Source organism: Centroberyx gerrardi, chromosome 1 (assembly GCF_048128805.1).
Source record: "Centroberyx gerrardi isolate f3 chromosome 1, fCenGer3.hap1.cur.20231027, whole genome shotgun sequence".
NCBI lineage: Eukaryota > Metazoa > Chordata > Actinopteri > Beryciformes > Berycidae > Centroberyx > Centroberyx gerrardi.
Window position 1 is genome coordinate 23,366,005 of NC_135997.1, and position 18,984 is coordinate 23,384,988.

At 42.4% G+C, this 18,984-nt stretch overlaps 2 protein-coding genes across 3 annotated transcripts in view; one reads left to right on the forward strand and one right to left on the reverse strand.

Moving 5' to 3' along the window:
- The window catches only part of LOC139920944 (FERM domain-containing protein 5), an 86,562-nt gene extending 83,910 nt beyond the window's left edge, over positions 1-2,652 (forward strand). For both annotated transcript variants that reach the window (XM_078282831.1, XM_078282832.1), the window contains one exon: positions 907-2,652. In XM_078282831.1, the coding sequence (XP_078138957.1) occupies positions 907-1,496 (590 nt within the window). In that variant the 3' untranslated portion in view covers positions 1,497-2,652. The remainder of the gene's footprint in view (positions 1-906) is intronic.
- A 2,863-nt stretch (positions 2,653-5,515) lies between these two features.
- wdr76 (WD repeat domain 76) lies at positions 5,516-17,745 on the reverse strand. The gene is made up of 15 exons (XM_078283675.1): positions 17,616-17,745; positions 17,188-17,322; positions 16,974-17,084; positions 16,611-16,703; positions 16,169-16,227; positions 15,507-15,615; positions 15,088-15,189; positions 9,763-9,803; positions 9,408-9,561; positions 8,928-9,086; positions 8,279-8,394; positions 7,977-8,075; positions 7,657-7,809; positions 7,507-7,560; positions 5,516-6,975 (listed from the first exon to the last, which is right to left on the reverse strand). The coding sequence occupies exons 1-15, from the start codon at positions 17,664-17,666 to the stop codon at positions 6,723-6,725; spliced, it is 1,689 nt and encodes a 562-aa protein (XP_078139801.1). The 5' UTR covers positions 17,667-17,745; the 3' UTR covers positions 5,516-6,722.
- Between the last annotated feature and the right edge of the window lie 1,239 nt (positions 17,746-18,984).

Here is an 18,984-nt window from a genome sequence, read left to right on the forward strand (position 1 = left end):
GCCGTCCACTCAAAGTATCTGCTGCCCTTGGGCTTGACACTAACCACCACCCTGATGCCAACACACACAAATATGCACACATGCATGCAAAAAATACAAAGAATTTTTTCCTCATTCTTTTAGCTCATGCTATTACTATAAATAAGTTTTGTGTTGTTTTTTCCACGTTTGCATTTATTTTGATACTGGTTGAGGCTTTTCCATCAAATCTAGTTTAGATTATTTATTTGCACAATGATAACACGCACACACACAATGTCTGTATTGCTTGGTATGGTTTCTAACTACATTTGTGTGAGGATGGACAGATACCACTAAAGTTTGAATGGATTTGCTCCACAAAAAAGTAGAAAATCATCATTTTCTGAGAGGCTTTCTTTAGCACCCTAATCTATAAAAAAATGTTTGGGAAAGCAACGTTGGTACTTCATTTAGTTCAAATAATCTGGAGTATGTGTATTATACTGTTCACTTTATACAGGATTTCTTTGACATATTCTCATTTTCCTTCTATAGGCCAGTGATATTTTAACATTTACATACAGCAGAGGTGTACAAACCTTTTCACCTTCAGGGCCAAGGGACAAAATGTAAATTGGTGATGGACTTATAAAGTAATGCTACTAGACATTGATTATTTGGAAATGTAACAGGTAGAATAGTCTTTTGGGTCCTATATCATCATGTTCCTTATGAGTCTTATCATCACTATACCTTGTAATAAGAAAATCATCTCAAAATCGCTCTTCAAGTATAAATATTTTGCAATAATAACGGCCAGTTATAAGAATATCTATAGAATATGTATTAATAGAATATCTTATCTGCCCCACTTTGGGCAGCTCTAACCTCCAGTATTGTAGTTCCATGGCCAAGTGACTGCATTTCTCTTGTCTCTGCTTCCAGGTCTGGAGTCCCTTCGAGACAGCGCCCACTCCACGCCGGTGCGCTCCGTCTCCCACGGCGACTCCTTCATGCCTCGATCTCGGGGCCAGATGGTGGACGGCAGCGAGGCGGGCGCATCGGCGATCATCTCCGACGAGGCCTACAGCCCCTCCGACAGCGTGCTGCCCACGCCCGTGGCCGAACACGGCATGGAGCTGGCGGTGGCGCGCCACCTCAACGGCGCTCCCTGCAGCATCGAGGAGGAGAAGGAGTCGGAGGCCGGGACGCCGATGGAGGGGCAGGCGGAGTTCGGGGCCGGCAGGAGGGTGCTGCGGACGGGCAGGAGCAGGTCGTCGCCTCCCAGCGACGTGGAGGAGCTGAACAAGTTCATCCTGAGCGTGCTGCGTCTGTTCCTGGTCACCATAGGACTGCTGTTCGCCCTGCTGCTGCTCCTCATCATGCTCACTGAGTCGGACCTGGACATTGCCTTCCTGAGGGACATCCGCAAGACGCCCGAATTCCAGCAATTCCACTTTGAGTACTTCTGCCCTCTGCGGCGCTGGTTCGCCTGTAAGTTGCGCTGGATGGGAGGCTTCCTCATCAGCAAGTGAGACAAAGTGAGAGATAAAGAGACTAAATGAAACAACACAGGCCTCCGCTGAGGGAGATGGGACACACACGAGAGATAAAGACCGGCCAGGAGAGAGGGTGGGAGGAGGGAAAGGAACAGACGGCAGCCCTATCCGAACATTAACCCAGCTTCTCCCAGGACAGAGTTCCTGTCCCAAGCCACGGACTGTCCCATGAAGAGCCTTGTCTATTTTGTTTGACCATCACTGCGAGGAAATGCTCACATTTTACTTTGGAAATTCAGGTCATTTCAAGGTACTTTATTTTTACACAAAGTCACGGCAACAGGGTTTAATTAAACACTGAAAGGGACACCAAGTCTGACACAGACTTGATGAGTGCACACATTATTCAACCACAGATTACAGTTGCCTTTATTTTTTATTAATTTATATGTTGTAACATTAATGTAAGACAGAGAATGATCTGAGATGTTGGGGTGTGTGTTGTTTGACTTGACTGCAAAAGGGGGGTTGAGAAAAGTTTTGAGAGAAAGAGAGAAAGGGGGGCCAGTCTAGCTCATGTCATTCTCTTATTTCAAAGTCAACAGACATCCATGATGATAACATATTTTAGTATGGCTGCTGCTATGAGATTGAGAACTGCTCTCTTGAGTATATGGGGGTTGGAGAAAGTGTGAAATGGAAAACTAAGTGGCACTTTTTGAATGTAGACCAAACCTGAGTCAAATGCTATTTGCGAATACTTATTACGGTTTGTTGTATCCTACCTAGGCAGATGAGTGGGTGCCAGAAAGTGCCAGAAAGTTAAGACAATCATCAGTACATGTTTCAGTGATTGACAACTTCCCTGACATTGCCTGAATTGTCCTGACGTGGTATACACCACCCATCTGGTACTCCCCATAAGTTAAAACAAGCGCTAACAATTACTTGCAACTACTATTTGACCCAGGTGTGATGTTGACACTGTCCTGTAAGAAGGCTTGAAAGATTATTTTTCTAACGACTGTGACTTGGTTTATGGTCAGACATTAGACTTCCATCAACAGTGTGCTCACGTTTCTATTTTTGTCTTGACACTAGAGCAACATTAAAGCTGTCTTGTATAGTCCAATGACTATAAACTAAGCCTTTGTAAGGATATATGTAATGAAGGTGTTATGTTTGCTGATTTCACAAAATAGCAGCCAAATAATACTAATAATTACAATCAACTTCTGCGTGTAAGGAACAGTTGTCAGTTTGCCGTAGTTACTTTTACAATATTACAAACCTAGATGTGAAGGTGACGGGACTATGTGAGCTGTAGTGGTAGAGAAGTGCTGGTGAGCTCTTTGATCCCCACACTCTAGACTGTAGAAGGAGTTTAACTTGATGTGCAATACTGTTAATATAAAAACCAACATCCTTTCCGTGATGGGAAATTTGACGTTGTTTTACCTTCGTAAAGTGCACTCTAAAATAAAAAAATTAGTGATATTTTCCCATAGTATAGTTAAGAAAGCTAATATATTTGTTTTTGCTTCAAGACCCATGTTGAGTGTTACGGTCATTTAACTTTGTTTAACCCTGCTGTGTTCAGAATACATTATCTAGTTTATCTGTAAAGGCTGAATATATTGAAGTCATGTTTCTGTTTTGTATAAATCCATGTCTCCTCAGCATACTGAGAGATCTCCTTACAGTTCACTTTTACTGGAATTTAAACTTTATTTTTTACAATGGATGTGTAGTTTTTAGCTCTGTGGGTCAGATTAGAACTCGCTTACAAGAGATAGCCGAAGATAAGTCATGTTTACGTCCCGTTGCAATTTTCTGACATCATCACGCCTACCAAAGAAACCCTTGTTGTCTCTGACATTTCTGGCAGAACATCGGTTTGGGTCAACAGGTGGAACCTTCCATAGACTGCTGTCCTTCTCTAGCCTTATTGTGTGTAATTTCACCGGCCACTCACCGTACGTCTTTACAGCCCAGAGCGAACAACAGTATGAGTTCAAACCATCTTTAAATAAGGTCAGTTTGTGACAGGTAAACAGTTATTCACCTCAACAAGCCTATCAGTGGTAGTTCAGGAGGTGGGCATGCTGTGGCCCCACAGTTGGCATGTGTGTCAGTGGCCAAGCAGGCTGATCAGTGGGTATACAACATTAAAAAAGTGGATCTACTCTGTATGCAGCAGGGGAATGGTTAGTGATAGTGGTTGGTTGAAGGTTTGGGATATGCATGAACCATTAGGCAGCTTGTTCTGTAAAGTGTGGGCCGCCAAGGAAAGGTATATCAATACTGAGAGCTCTCCTCCTGAGTAAACTACACTTAAAACTCCACAGGTTGCAAGTTACCACTCAACAGTAGTTTGTTTGTTTCGAGATTCCCTGTAGTATCAAAGGACTTATCAACCCTTGAAATATAAATAGGCTTTAAATGTTTCAAATTTTTATTTTAATTTGTACAGTAGTGATATTTTCTAACTCAAAAACAATGAAATGACCAGAAGTATAAGTAACATATTCTCAGTCTATTTTTTCTCTTAGTTCAGAGTGGATGGAGTTAGAGTAACAGACATATCGACTGTTTGATATATTTATATTTAATACAAATCCCTCATATTTTATGGTTGTTTTTCAGAGTTGATATATTAACTTATTGATGTATGTGCTTTAATGAATATTCAGATGGTGCTAGGTGGTTCTTGATCGATGTGTTAGATGAAAAGTGATTGTGTATGAAAAAAACTGGAAGTGGCCAGTCAAGGCAGAAAATTGACATTTTTTATACCTCCTATAGTATTATATACCTTGAATTCTCATTTTCTGTTAATGTGTATGAGAAACTGTACAACATAATTTGAGCAATAATTACTAAAACAGATAATATTGAAATGAATATGAAGAACCTTAAACAGCAAAGTAATATTTTGCTCTCTGCTAGACATGCAATGTTTGTTTTGAATCCTCTTAAAAGGGAAGAAAGAAAATAGCCTGTAGATGCATGTGTGAAGGGAAGGATGGGCAGTGTTCCAGATTAGCCACATCGATGCCGCTGTGCAGCGTAGGAGATAGATCGCTAACATTTCTAGTGTCACAACTTTGTGTTAATTTAAATCCTGTTTAGCTGTTGCCAAGGCAGCAGCTAAGCCTAGAGTGCTCTCCCTTGTCTCCATCTAAAACAACAGAGTAGACATGTTTTTGTTGTGGATGTACATGTAGATGAGCTGGAACATCTCAGACAGTAGCCCCATTTTCACCAGACTCAAGAACAGGTTTTACTGCAACGGTAGCAGAACAATTTGTATTTTTAGCCTATTTTAACACCAGAAGTAGCATATTCCACTAAGTGACTACCTGAATCTTGCTTTGTGGGATCCAAGTTCAACATATGGAGTATTTTTGAGCTTTATTGCTAAAATCTGTTTCACAACACTTTCTAAGTCACGGTGAAAAGGGGGTCACGGTTCCATTCACAGGCAACTCTTGTGTTCATTTCACTGAATTACGTACACAGGAGGATGCCCTCAGCTGTGGTCCTGCTGTCAGCTCCCTTCCTGTACCATGGCCATGCATATGGACATGTCTCTGTAAGCATGTGTTCTGCATTTTGTTACCTCTGAACAAGACTGCTTATTTCCAATCACAGATTGAAGACTGGTGTATTCAATTAATTTATCAATAAATATAATATATTCTTAACATCTGGCACCTTATCTGGCTATTCAAGTTGAGGTTTGATTTTAAATATGGATTCACACAAAATCAATGTGACCCAGATCTGCTCATTCTTAGATTTATATCAAGAAATAAAGATTCAATCAGAACCAAATGTTGGATCAAAAGATTTTTCAGTGTGTTTTTGTAAATGTGGAATTGGCTCATTTTCTCAGGTAGGTCTGGCAACACACACACTTTATTTTTATGTTACAATACTGCCATCTAAAGTTGACAATGACACTACCATGGGAATAATAACCTTCACACTCATAATATTAACGGTATAAAAAAATGTTTTTATTCTGTTTAAGAAACATAACTTAACTTGCTTCATGTAACATACAGCTACTTAACACATAACAAAACATAACAAAGTTGACACAATTAACTTTCCAACAGACACTTTTTACAGTCCAAGTTGCAGCCATTTAGGAATCTCAAACTGTGATGCATTTCCCTGTTCCTCAGACAACACAGAGAAAAAACTGTTTTGCCCACAAACTCAACACAAAGAACTTTTCAACAGTGCAAACAGTTGGCACCTATTCAAGATTCTGAAGCTGTGATGCATTTCCCTGCAGCTCTACAGCAGCAGCAGTGATCGAAGATGCACCGAGCCTGAACGGCCTTCAGAGAAACAGCTAACAAACCTGCCCAATCAATTCTACACCCTGATGAACTGTACCACACTATGACTGACTACCTACCCAGTACCCAGTGTAGCAATGCATGTGTATTTGGTTGCGACTAGGGGAAGGAAGAGATTAGTGTTATATTGCAATACTTTACCAGTGATAGCTCTATTCACATTTTTAGTCATTTAATTTATATTCTTGAAAATCATGCTGAAGGAGTATAATTGATTTGACATTTTATTGCCTTAGAAGGATGTTACTGTATTGTGGCTCGAGTAGGGCTGGGCGATAATTCAATATTATCGTTTATCGTCTTTCAGTGGAATCATATCGTGATTATATGAAGATATTTTAATATCGTGACACATTTCTGCTGTCTAAAATGATGACGATGACAAGCAAATTTTACTTAAAAACTCTCATAAAATGAGGTATGGTAGGAATATTATTTGAGTATTTCTGTTTTGTTTGACATCACACCTAACATTTCCATTCGGTTCAATGAGATGAACATTAATCTGATTATTTAATGTGATTTTGCATACATGAACCATATCGTGATATATATTGATATCGAGAAAAATCCTTATGATTATCGTGATATTGATTTCAACCATATCGCCCAGCCCTAGGCTCGAGTATTGTGATAATACTGTATCAGGAGCTCTATAGAGATTGCAATCCAGAAGGGAGAACAAGCAAGAGAAAATATTGTCACGAGTCACGACACGACAGAACAGGAGGCCTCTCGTACAGTTTCCAGCAGTGAGATGTCTGTCTCCACTGCATATGTATTGCGCACCCCAATAATGCCTGGCTGTGACAAAATAGTTTCTTCCTCATTCTTCCTTCCCTCCTGAGGGCAACTGGCCGTGTTCTTCATGCAGGATTTGGTCCTCGTCTCAGTCGGTGAAGACATGCAGGCGTCCTGAGGCGTTGCCCCCCAGCAAGGCATTCCTTGTGGGGTGGAAGGCTGTGACGGACAGCACCGTGCTGAGGTGGTCATCATCTCTGAATGAGTGCTGCAGCTGGCCGCTTTCGTGGAACACCTGCACCATGCGAGGCCGCATGCATCCCACCACGAAGCAGTCCTCCTGTTTAGGGTCCCACACTGCTGACAGTCTGGTCAGCCAGCGGCCTGTGTGCATGTCATGTCTGAAAAAAGACGTTTCAGAAAAGAAAAGTTTGAAGCAGGTTATGTCTGAAAATAGATTTCTGAGAACTTAACATATAGCCTGATGAAGATTGCGTTACCCACTTCTAGTAAAAACTGCATGGACTCACACTAACATGAGTAATGGTGCGTAAACAATTGCACTGGCTCTTCATGTGGTTCTTTCCACCGAAGACACACTGATTGTTAACATTTTTTGATTTTCCTTTCTGTTTGATTTTTGTATGTAATTTAAGTTGTTGTTGCTGTGTTGTTGTGTGTGTGGACCAAGGAAAGGCTTGCTATCGCTGCGATATTGGCTTATAATAAAACTGGAATAAAAATAGAAACAGGGTGACTAAGTATTATGAGGGCCTGAGATGAACCTTCACAGCCCCTACTACCCAATACTCAAATTTATCAATCACTGTGCCACTCATAGATTGGGACAGCTTTCCTGATTTCCCCTCCTCTGACCAGGTAAAATAATGACTGTTCCCATTGAGAGGCAATGTTCCAGCGAGTGGATGTACCTGATGGAGGTCAGCAAGGGAGCTGTGGTGGTCATTGCTGAGGTGTCATATATCCTATGAAAAAAAAAGGTACATACACATTTAATTTAGAGATGTAATTCCAAAACAAACATAGTGCAGTGCAATTGCTTTAAGTGCTGTCAGCCTCACCTAATCTTGTTGTCCATACAGGAGGTGAGCACTCTGTTCCCTGTACTAGGGGAGAAATAAGCGCTGGATATGCTTAAAGAGTGGCCGTGCAGCTGGGAGACCACCTGGCTCTTGGTCTTCTTCAGACAGCGGCTATCGTAAATACTCACTACCCTGCGGAGAAGAAGGAAACACTGGTTTGCCACTATTTATAGACTGGACAGACTACAACTGAACAGACTACAAACAGGCAATCCAATTTAACAACTGATGGAAAACTATGGATCAAACTGATTACTGCTCTGGAGAAAATATAAATGAATCAAAGATATGACTCATACTTATTCTCTGCCACTGCAAAGTACTGCTTGTGTAGAGGATGGACGCTAACACAGCGAAGGCTCTTGGGGTCCAGGGTGTGGAGGGACTCATGGGAGTTGCTGCAGAGAAATTAAAAACATTAGAAGCAGCTTTATGCATGTTTATGACAATGTTCTTTATATTATTAAAAAAAAAAGAGAAGCAGTTGACACTCTTCACGCTTATTGATGTTCTTCAACATGATGAAGAGAGATGTGAAAGCAGAGAAGTGCTGCATTTTTTAATAATAATACAACAGTTTAAGAAGACAGCGGTATGTTACCCTGGGGTGCGCCTGTCGACAATGGCAACATCTCCATACCAATGCCCAACCACAAGTGTCATACAGTCATGTGACAGGAAGTCAAAGGTTTTCAGGCCATCTTTAATGTCATACACCTGGTAGGATGTAGAAAAGGATTCAGATCAACTGGTGAAGTGGGGATATTTTAAAACTGGAGTGAGTTTACATGCAGGGAGTTTACCTTACATAGACATTATAAGACAGCATGACATGAACACACTTAATCACCACCAGGAAAGGCTAAAGCATTCTATCTGAAGAAGCTACAAAACTGAGGACATGGATTTTTTTTTTAAACATCTCCACTGATTTTCACCAATTTAAAATGATGTTGCCAAGCAGTAACTGCGCAGCTATCAAAAAAGCCGACCCCCACCCCAAAAGGTGAAAATTATCAGTCCATAATATTTCAGGGAAATGAAGAAGAGACCATTTTCCATTGCCTTGAAGTTAAGAAGTATTAGCCCGAACTGTACTGAAATTATGTTTGTTGCCAAGCAATATCAGTGAATAAAACATTTTGGCACCAAGTTGTGGAACAGTTTTTCTAGAAACTTTCTAGAGAAATGCCTCTGAGGAAATAAACAAAAAAAAATAAAAAAATTTTAAGGAACAAAACTTATCTTACATCATCAAAGAGGGCCTTCTCTACATCCATGCAGCGTAGAGATCCATCGTAGCTGAGACTCAGCAGGTGGGTAGGATGAGTCCTGGAGAACGCCATGCAGCTCACTGGACGAGTGTGAGGCTCAAAGAGCAGCACGCCATCATCACCCCAACCACCATCCTTAAGGAGTACAACCATGTTAAAAAAACAAAAAACACTTATTCTGTGTCCCTAATGCGGATTTTCTACCTGTCTAATGGTCATTATTGGTGAAATAAAGTTGTAACATTGTGTACTTTTTGTGTCCAGTGACTGATGCTTTACTTACAGGAATTTATTGCCCTGTCATTTTAGCTGAAACAGCCTGCAGGCTGGCAAAAGTATCAACCACATTTAGTCTTTGGTTTTGCTGGAATAAGCTTCAGACCATCCAGAGTCCCAAATTTTAAAAAGATGGTGTTCATAGTAGCAAATAGTTATGATCAAAGCAAAGAAACTCACCAAGTTCCAGAGTCCTACATGCCCCCACATGTCTCCTGTAGCTATGAGCAGACTGCTGGTGCAGGGGTGGAAGGCAGCAGAGAAGATACGACCTTTCACCACTTTGGCCACTCGATCCTCAGTTATCCTCATGGTCTTAAGGGCAGAGCGATACCTGCATCAAGACAACGGTCCATATTTTAAAAATCTATATATCATTTTTTTTCCACTTGTATGAACCATCTCAGCGGTTTTCTCAAAATGCTGCCAAGAATGCAGTGACCAAAAGATGCAACTGTTTTGCCTAAGAGGAGGAGTGGAGTATGTTTATAGGCTTAAATGGCAGATTGTAGAACCAAAACTTTTGAAAACCTACTCTTTCAGATCAAGCTCCATCTTTTCTTCTTTTGTGGAGTCCTGTGAAAAGAACGACAGCATTTCCAGATTTACTGAATAATTAGTATTCTGGATTAGACTGGTGAAAACAAAACATCATTAGATGCAGGGTTAAACCAGGAACAACATGCAACAACACTTAATACCTCCACTAACTAGGGCAGGGTATCGTTCAAAAATTTTCGATACCGGTACTGGTACCGATACCTTGACTTCGATACCGGTTCCTGAACGATACTTTTTTCGGTACTTTACTCTCTCTGGGCTTATCCAACTAGCTAATTAATTACCTGAACATGTCGATGAAGTTGTCGATGCCTCACTTAAAGTTTCATCGTCCATGGAGGGTTCAACTTCTTTGGCGCTGGCTGCAGGCTAATCACACTAACGTTAGGTGCGGCTGCGCGGGGGACTTGGCTTTCAGGCTATCAAATACGGTAGGCTATACTCTTCAGCTTTTAGAAATATTTTGTGTTTGACCAGGCGTTTCCTCAGGTTAGACGTGTTGCCATGGCCAGCTTTGCATTTCGCATCACAAATATTGCAGCAAGCGTTGTCTGCGTCAAGTTTTGAAAAGTGTAACCACACTTGGGGCCGCTTTCGGCTCGCCATTGCCCTGACAACAAGCAACAAGCTGCAGGGGTGACGTAATCTCGCTCTCGTAGTCTCGCTCTCTCTCTTTCTCTCTACTCTCTCACCCAGATGCGCTCTCAGGTACCGAAATTTGGCACCGATTGATTTTACGTGAATCGGTACTCGGTAGTACCGACGTAATTCGGTCGGTGCCATAAAAGTATCGAAGTTCGGTACCCAGCCCTACCACTAACAAAGTTGGAAGGTTAGGTTTTCACCCGTCTGTTTGCTAGCAAGATATTTCAAAAGTTTCCTAACAATTTTGGCTTAAATTTGGTGGACAAATAGCTCTTGGCCCAAGGATCACTTGATTAGCCGTCAAGGTTTTTAGTTAGCCGTGCGTTTTTCGCTGCTGCTAGCTGTCAAGGTTTTAGCTAGCCATGGCAACCACATCCTCTAAGGGGACCCCGAGTGGCGGCAAGAGTAAGGACGTCGAGTCCCGCCCTTGCCCAGCCGCCTGCGGTTTTACCATATCGGGGAGGGACCCCCATCCCCTCTGCATCGCATGTATGGGGGTTCAGCATGCCCAGGCATCACTCGCGGACTCCGAGTGCTGTCAATACTGCTGCGCCATGCCGACGAGGATCCTGCAGCGTCGCCTGAGAGTGTCGCCGGCCTCAAAAGCCGACCCTTGCCTCTCCGACACCACGGCGAAGCCCACAGACAAGCCGGCTACGGTTAGCACTAGCTGGGCTAATATGGTGGATGACCCCGATACGGAGTTTCCCCCGCTGTTCGACCAACTCCTCGGCTCAGAGGACGAGCGCAGCGACGGAGAGGAGGACGAGGATGATGTTAACCTGGATCTCCTCGGCGACGAGAATGAGGATGATGAAGACGCCATCCTTCCCCCCGCTCTAACGTCGCGGCCCAGCAGCTCTGTCGGCCCTGCCCACCGTGAAGTCAACCTACACGAGGTGTGTAAGCGGGTAGCGACCAGGCTGGCTATCGACTGGCCCACTTCACTGGATGACAAGGGGGAGGAGAGGGATTTATACGACAGTAAAATCCTGCCTTCTCGTCAGGTCTCCGCGAAACAACTTATGCCCGCCGTCCCGGCTTGCATGAAGGAGATGAAGCGGTACTGGGACAAACCATTTCGACACAGAGTTCCCGTCAAGGGCTACTCTGGCCTGGATGTCGCCAACAGCGAGGTGCTGGGGCTCGCAGAACCTCCGGTTGGGGTCCCGCCCTCCCGGGCAAGATGGAGCGCTTCACCGCCTCCATGTACCAAAAGGTGTACAAATCAGCAGCCCAGTCGGTGAAAAACCTAAACATGATCACCCTGCTGACAGCGTACCAGGCTGAGCTTTTTCAGGACATGGGTCAACTTTTAGATAAGGGATCCCCGAGTCTGACTATTTGGGAGGACATATGGGTCTTCACTGACCTCATCCTCCGTGTGTCCAGAGGTGCGGTTCAGGGGCCTCATTTATAAACGTTGCGTACGCACAAAAGAAGGCGTACGCCACTTTCTAAGCAAACTTTGGGATTTATAAAAAACAAACTTGATGGGAGAATGTGCGCACCGCCACGGAAACTTTGACCCATGCGTGCGCACATTTTGGAGACAGTGGGAAACGGCGAGTGACATAGCAAAGCAGTAAAATAAAGCAAAAAGTGGCATTGTACACTCAGTTAACTTCCAGGCCGACTCCACATCAACTTAGAAACCCCTCTAATAATAATATTCCTTGTCGGAAGAACGTCAAGGCTACAACTAAATGGTGTATTTGTTGCTTTAGTTTGAAAGCCGATCATTTGTCCAAAAAGCATCTACATGTCATTATAGGCTGACATGGTGTGAATTAGTCTCAAGTAAGTGCATTACAGTCTTTTAGCAGAGACCCAGTTTGTCACTATTAAATCTGACAAATTCAAGGTGTTAGGCAATTGGACTGGATGTCTCAAGGTAATAAATAATTATGCGTTATGACGCACGGGGCGCATTGGAGACGCCGGTGCCAGGCGCAGCGTCCTCTACAGCCAGCTGTTCACCCCGGTCACACACTGTCTGATCCCCGAGTCAGAAAACGAGAATACAGAACTTGTCTATGCGTTTTTTATTAAAATTAAATGAATGTGAAATGCTGAGTGCGTGGTTACGTTCACTCTTTCCAAAAACAAAAGGCACATTTACGATGCCTGGGTATCGTAGCAGCATCTCATCTTCCTCTCTAACGTTAAGTCAGTGTCACGTTGTTTTTCTGGCACAATGCCACTAAATAGGGTTTCCCCCGTCATCGAGGTGTAACGTTCAAGAGGAGAGAGCTCCGGTATCTCCTCGCCCCGCCGGTGGTGCTGACACAACAGTCCAATGCGCTTCTTGGCGTCAACCTTTATATCGGACAATTTCTTTTTTATTTTTATAAAGGGTTCTCCTCTCTGAGCTGCAGCATTAAATACTGCTGTGACATGTTGCCACTCAACAAACTGTTTCTGGTTGGTGACACCCGAACTGAGGCCACCGGGGACATTTCTCTTTTCCGTCTGGTCCGGCTTTGCCAATTTCTCACACAGAGAATGGAATGACAAGTACATTTACATACACATCAGTATTCATTCAGGGCGTTTCATTGACCATATATGGTTAATTGTGGGAGTTAAGGGGCGTAAGTATGAGGCTCGCGCACGTGCGCAACATTTCGAGTTGATTGTGATTTATAAAGGGAAACCGGCGTAGGACGTGCGTGCGCACTGTGTTATAAATCAGAATATTTTTGTGCATAAGCACTTTCTGTGTTTCGTCCGTACGCAACCTTTTGGCGTGAATCCTACGCACAGTCTTATAAATGAGGCCCCAGGGCTGTGGCTGCGCCATGGGTGTTCTTACTTTGCGCACAAAATAAGTGCGCACGCAAAATTACCGTCGGATTCATGACACGTGCGCACCGGCCAATTTTGTTCTTACCACCGTGCGTATGTTAGTGAATCAGAATCATTCTAAATTGACAGGCGCGTGCCCGCTATTTGCAATCAGCATACTGCCACGCCCCCATTTCTCTATATAAGGAAATACGTTTGCCATCATCCATAAGTGGGACACTTCCAAGAAATGAGGGTGAAAGTGATGACATCCAGCAAGGACTTTCACCCAGAGGTAATTTATTTCATAATTGAGCGCATTGAAAACCTAGTAAAACTAATTTCCCACAGATGACATCAGGCCTTAACTCACAATGCCAAAACCAAGATCACCAGTAAAATGGACAGTTTTCTTTGTTTATGTGACATGGAGATGTTAACGCACGTCGGGGACTGTACAGTTGCCGAGGTGCACAGAGATCCATGGCGCACAGGAGGCGAGGTGCACATATCCATCTCTCCTGGGAAGAAAACGCAGTGTCGGGTGGGCAGATGCACTCGGAATAAGAATGGAACAACTGTATGATGTCCAAACGATTTGTGTGTAGTACCTGCTCACACAAACCACCGAAGTTGTGCGCTGACTGCGGGACTGAACGGTAAGAAAGGAAAGGCAACCTGTGCGTAAAACTAAAAAAAAATAGTGTAGAAAGAAATGCCACAAATGGAAAAGCACATTGCCATATTTGGAGCAGCAGCGCTGCAAACACTGGACAAGTCACATTATATGGTTTTGTTTTTAATCTTTGAATCAGTTCAATTGTGCAATTTTACCTTTATTTACAAAAACACTGCATGTGTAAAAGCACATTGGAAATATTTGAAGAGGGGAGCACTGAACACAGGCACATTCACCATCGTTTTTGACAAGAAGGTGACAAGAGGGGCGTATTTATAGTCATTTGCATAGTTAATTCTGGGAGGAGACAAGGCGGGACTCTGAAGATGCGCTCTCTCCTGAAGGCACGGGCTGCAATATCTTCCAGCAAGGCTAGATATGCCATCTTAACACTTGCTTGGAGGTAAATCGGAATCTTTTATATTCCCTGCATGCCTTTTAATAGGCTACCAATTGGCTACCAATTAACATTGGCTACATATGCGCAATTTCATGGCACTAGAAATTGGTGGGAGTAGCCGATCATTATAGGCCAAGTCAATAAAAACAATGAAAACCAAAACTGTTACATTTCAATATGGACATTCTCATACTCCATTGTAAGCTAGGACTGGGACACTCAGTTTTTATAGTTGAATATTTTAATTATGACAATAATTGATGAGGATGAAAGGGCATCAATTTCATGGTTATTTAATACATTTGGCCAATGCATTAGTAAATTAACGGTTTTAAATATTGTCTATTAAAGCCTTTTTTAAGGAATGTGGTTTTAATATGCTATGCATTTAGTTGTGTGTTTACATTTTCTAAGACAGCCGGGCCTTCGTCATTTGTGCGTACGCATGGTCTGAGGCAGTTCTAAATTTGTTCGCAGAGTACGAACAAATTCAAGTAAGAAAATATTGATGAATCCCGGATTTGTGCATAAAACGTTCGTACGCACGGTTTGAGCACAGATTTGTGCGTACGCACTGTTTGTGAATGAGGCCCATTGTGAGGACGATCTGGAGAGCCAACAGGTTGATGGCATCTTGAACATGGAGCTTAAATTTCAGGGCAGTGATGAGGACAACATGAAACGCATGAAACCTGTAATCTCTGCGAGCTGTGTCCAAAAACTCTGAAAAATAAAACCCTGAAAAGTCACCACCTCTGCACAACTGAAAGTAGAAGGCTGACTCCTACCTCGGAGCAGAGCTCAGGCAGCTGTGGAGGTAGTCGACTGCCCTCTTCCATGTTCACTGGAACCATGGGCAGAGGGCCGGGAGGCTTCTTATACAGCTGAGACTTTCATGTGAGAGAGAATGAGAACAATGAGAGCGAGCAAAGAAAGAAAGAAAGAAGGAACAAATGGGAGCGAGCAAGTGAGAGAGCGAGCAAAAGACAAAAGAAAAAGACACCTTAGAAATGGAGTGGCATTCATGAAGTGACACAGTATACTCTATCATTTTTGTCCAACAACCCCAAACTGAATCTATATTGTTCATTAAAAGTAATGGATCAATTTAGTACTCTTCGTAGGCCAATACCTTTAAGTTTAGTGAGAAAAAAAATGTTATTGGTGCATGGGAAATTAAAGCCAGTCATTACAGTCAGTCACTTACATCCAATACTCCTCGGGATTCAGGGGGAAGCGTGAAGGTCTCCGCCTCTTTATTTTGGAGACGTAAGGACTTGCGAGGAGGCGGCACTTCTCTCACAGCAGCCTTTGACCTGCCACAACGAAAAGTAGTGTTACAGTGACATCAAGAAAGACACTTAGAGAGCTTAGATTATCAACTTCTTCAGTGGGCATTTTCAGTATACATTTAAAGTAAAAAAAAAATAAACAAACTGAAAAAATGAAACTAATGTGGGACAGAACATAGTTAACTACACTATATGGTTGTTGGGTTATGTATATAGATAAAATGTGTGGATATTGTTTTTGTATTCATACTTAATATTATTTAACAGGCAGCATGCAGTGCAAGCTTTCAGACACAGCCACAGTTTGAACTCCTACACATTTGGCTTCTTGCTTGGTGATGCCATGCTGAATACCATGACCTGTGAGTGAGTAGGCTGACGTCGTGTGCATGACAAGGCATTCAACTATGACTTTGTATATTGTCCAAGGTAAATTCTTATCCTGTTCAGTCACACTCCAACTCTACAGTCGTGAAGCCCCAGTCATGCCAGAAATCCCCTTACTGATTTTATTCAGAAACCGTTGCTGAATTAAATAAAACATTCTTGTCAGTAGCCAGTAGTTCATCAGCTTTACCTCACGAGACCCCGCTGTGATGGCTTTGGCCGTACCGACCGCTTCAGATCCTCAGTTGCCTTTTGACAGAGAAAAGCAATAATTACCCCCCACTGTATCTATTCATAGACAGCAAGGCTAAAGACACTAGTCATGTGGTGAATTGAGCGCACACACACATCCATATTTGCATAAACACACATCCAGGTGCATGCAAACACAAGCACAAACGTTTTTCATACGTCATGTACGCAATAGGATGATCTTGTTCATTTGGTCACTAGTGTTAAGGGGCGTTTTGAAGGAGGATGAAGAGGTGGATGGCATTGTCCTTGTTAACTACATCGTTGATTAAATATTTGAGGATTAAACCATTTACCTTGACTTGCACAAACCAAAAGTACCAAAAGTGGATTTGTGAAAAAAAAAAAAAAAGTCATCCCATGCTCAACCGTCTACCTACTTCCAATAAGTTGATGGAAGACAGGAAGGCTTGGTTCTGTCTGATGTTCTCCAGGCGCTCCAGTTCATATGCCGACAGTCCTCCATATCCATTCTGTAGTAAACAAACACAGAAGATTCATAACTTTTCAAGTTGAGAAAACTGACTGACTTTTCTTTGACACCTACACATATACATTTCACAATACATTTTCAATGATCTGGCTTGGCACTGAAGTCATGAAATGCTTTTTATCTATATGGAGTAAGGTTAGCATTAACAGAGACAGGTTTCTACAGGATACAGACATATTATGAATTAAAACAAAATGCCTTGCTACTTCTTAAATGACCATGACAAATTATACAGAGTTGTAAAACTTACAGATGCACGCTCCACATCGCTATTTTCAACATTAGAGGAGTCCTCCTTTTTGACCTTGCTCTCATTCTGGCTCTTTTCTTCATCACTTATTTTCTCCTTCAAAGTTGCTGTCTAAACAAGGAATGAAAACAGTAACTAAACGAAATATCCAAAACAGAAATGTCAATTAGGTAATACCTACTGCTTTTATGTTAAGTGTCTCTGGCCTCCTCACCTTCCTCTTCTTGGCAGAATTGTCTTTATTGGTGTAGTTGAGGCGTTTAGTTGCCAGGTCCCCCTTTTTCTGTCGACCTGACCGGCGGACTGCTCTCTCTGTCCCGGGCTCCTCAGGCCCAGGGGGGGTTATTTCCTACAAGTGTGTGATGTCCAGTAAGTTATGTAATCAAGAGTAACCTAATGAGTGTTAACTAACTTAGTTTGAAAGATGAATTCAGCTGCAACTAACTCAGACGGCAGTTTTAGTAAAAAACCGGACTGACGCTTGCAAAACGGTACTTGCTGGTGTCTGCCATCCTACCAAACTTACAAAATTATATACCGTAACTTGAATCTAGGTAAAGTTAGCTCCTGCAATTAACGTCAACATTATTTAGCAACTTAACGATAATGAACAACAAAAATTCGCGACTTCGATAACCTCACCTGTAATAAATATATCTTCACCACAGCTTGTTTCATAGCTTCTTTCGCCATTTCAGGACAATGCTAACGACACTATTTGAAGAAGTGATGCTGGTGCCTCCACACCAAACAAGCGGCAATGTGCGATAACAAGTCCGGAAGAATCATGTTGGCGCCACACGGCAATGTTTTGTAACTAGCTCCTCCCCTCTGCGTTGTGAAACAGCATTCTAACAGCTCATTGGTTAATATTTCTACGTGACAGTTATGTCATGCGGGAAAGGCGGTCCTCTGCTGCCAGTGATCGATGAGCGAGGTGGGTGTTCCCTTGCGGCTAGAACGCCGATCAATTTGATTGGCATCCCATCTCTTTTGCGTTGGGCAACATCGCCATCTTCTGGCTATTTTGCGTAATGCACCATATTATAAAATTGCCAGTAGTATTTATTTCATTAGCTAAAATCAGAACCTCTTTATTGATAAAAACATGAAGAATTTGTCTAAACATTGTGCTGTGACATGAGTAAAAACAGGTGACAAGACACAGTACTAACTCACCCACACAGTAGACAGATAGGACCTCACATCAGAATCAACATTAGAAAAAGAAAACACTTTTATTGTCAAGTCCAACAAATGTACAGCAGAAGTCTCGGTGGCATCGGGGTAGAGATATACTGATGACTTACAGGGTTTCACATTACATATCCCTAACCATGTGTGTCAGCATGGTACAAGGACAACACAACATCACATAAAATGCAAAGGGAGAAAGTAAGGCACATGCTAGACAGTTGACTACATCATATCAGAGTTTCTCATGCTATGGTTTCATTTGAGCAGCCTGCTCTAGTACCAGTTCACCCACCTGAGTGACAAAAAAAAATCTTTAAAAATGTATTCTAAACAGAGATTTACTTTAACTGTGTATTGCTGAACAGTGCAAACTGGCTTTTCACTGTTGCACATCTATTCTCCTCATATTGTGCTACTGCCTGTCCCCCTTGTCACTGTGTGGCACACACATTCATACACACACACAAACACATACATGTGCATGCACGCTCTGATATTACGCTCAGTCAGTTTAGGACCAAGAGGGCACAGCTTCCTGCTTGGGTTGAATGAATAAAGCAATATGATTGGATACAGAAATGTGTCTAGCCTCGGCCTAGAATCCCACAAGATGAGATGTTCATTTGAAAACAGACATTTCAAATGGTAAGTATGGTGTAATTTAGCCTCACCATTCAATTGAAAATAACATTAACACTGATGTACAAAATGTGATCCAACCTGGAACAAAAGGTACATTGTCAGAGAAAGTTTTTTGTTTTTCATAGATCATTGATTTTTGCGTTCAGAACTAATGGTATTTTACATAATAGGG

Coding starts and splice junctions, on each gene's coding strand:
- wdr76 (XM_078283675.1), bottom strand. CDS start 17,666: ATGGCGAAAGAAGCTATGAAACAAGCTGTGGTGAAGATATATTTATTA. Junction 9,804..15,087: donor TGCCTGAGCTCTGCTCCGAG/GTAGGAGTCAGC, acceptor TTCTTTTCACAG/GACTCCACAAAAGAAGAAAA. Junction 8,076..8,278: donor GTCGACAGGCGCACCCCAGG/GTAACATACCGC, acceptor ATTTCTCTGCAG/CAACTCCCATGAGTCCCTCC.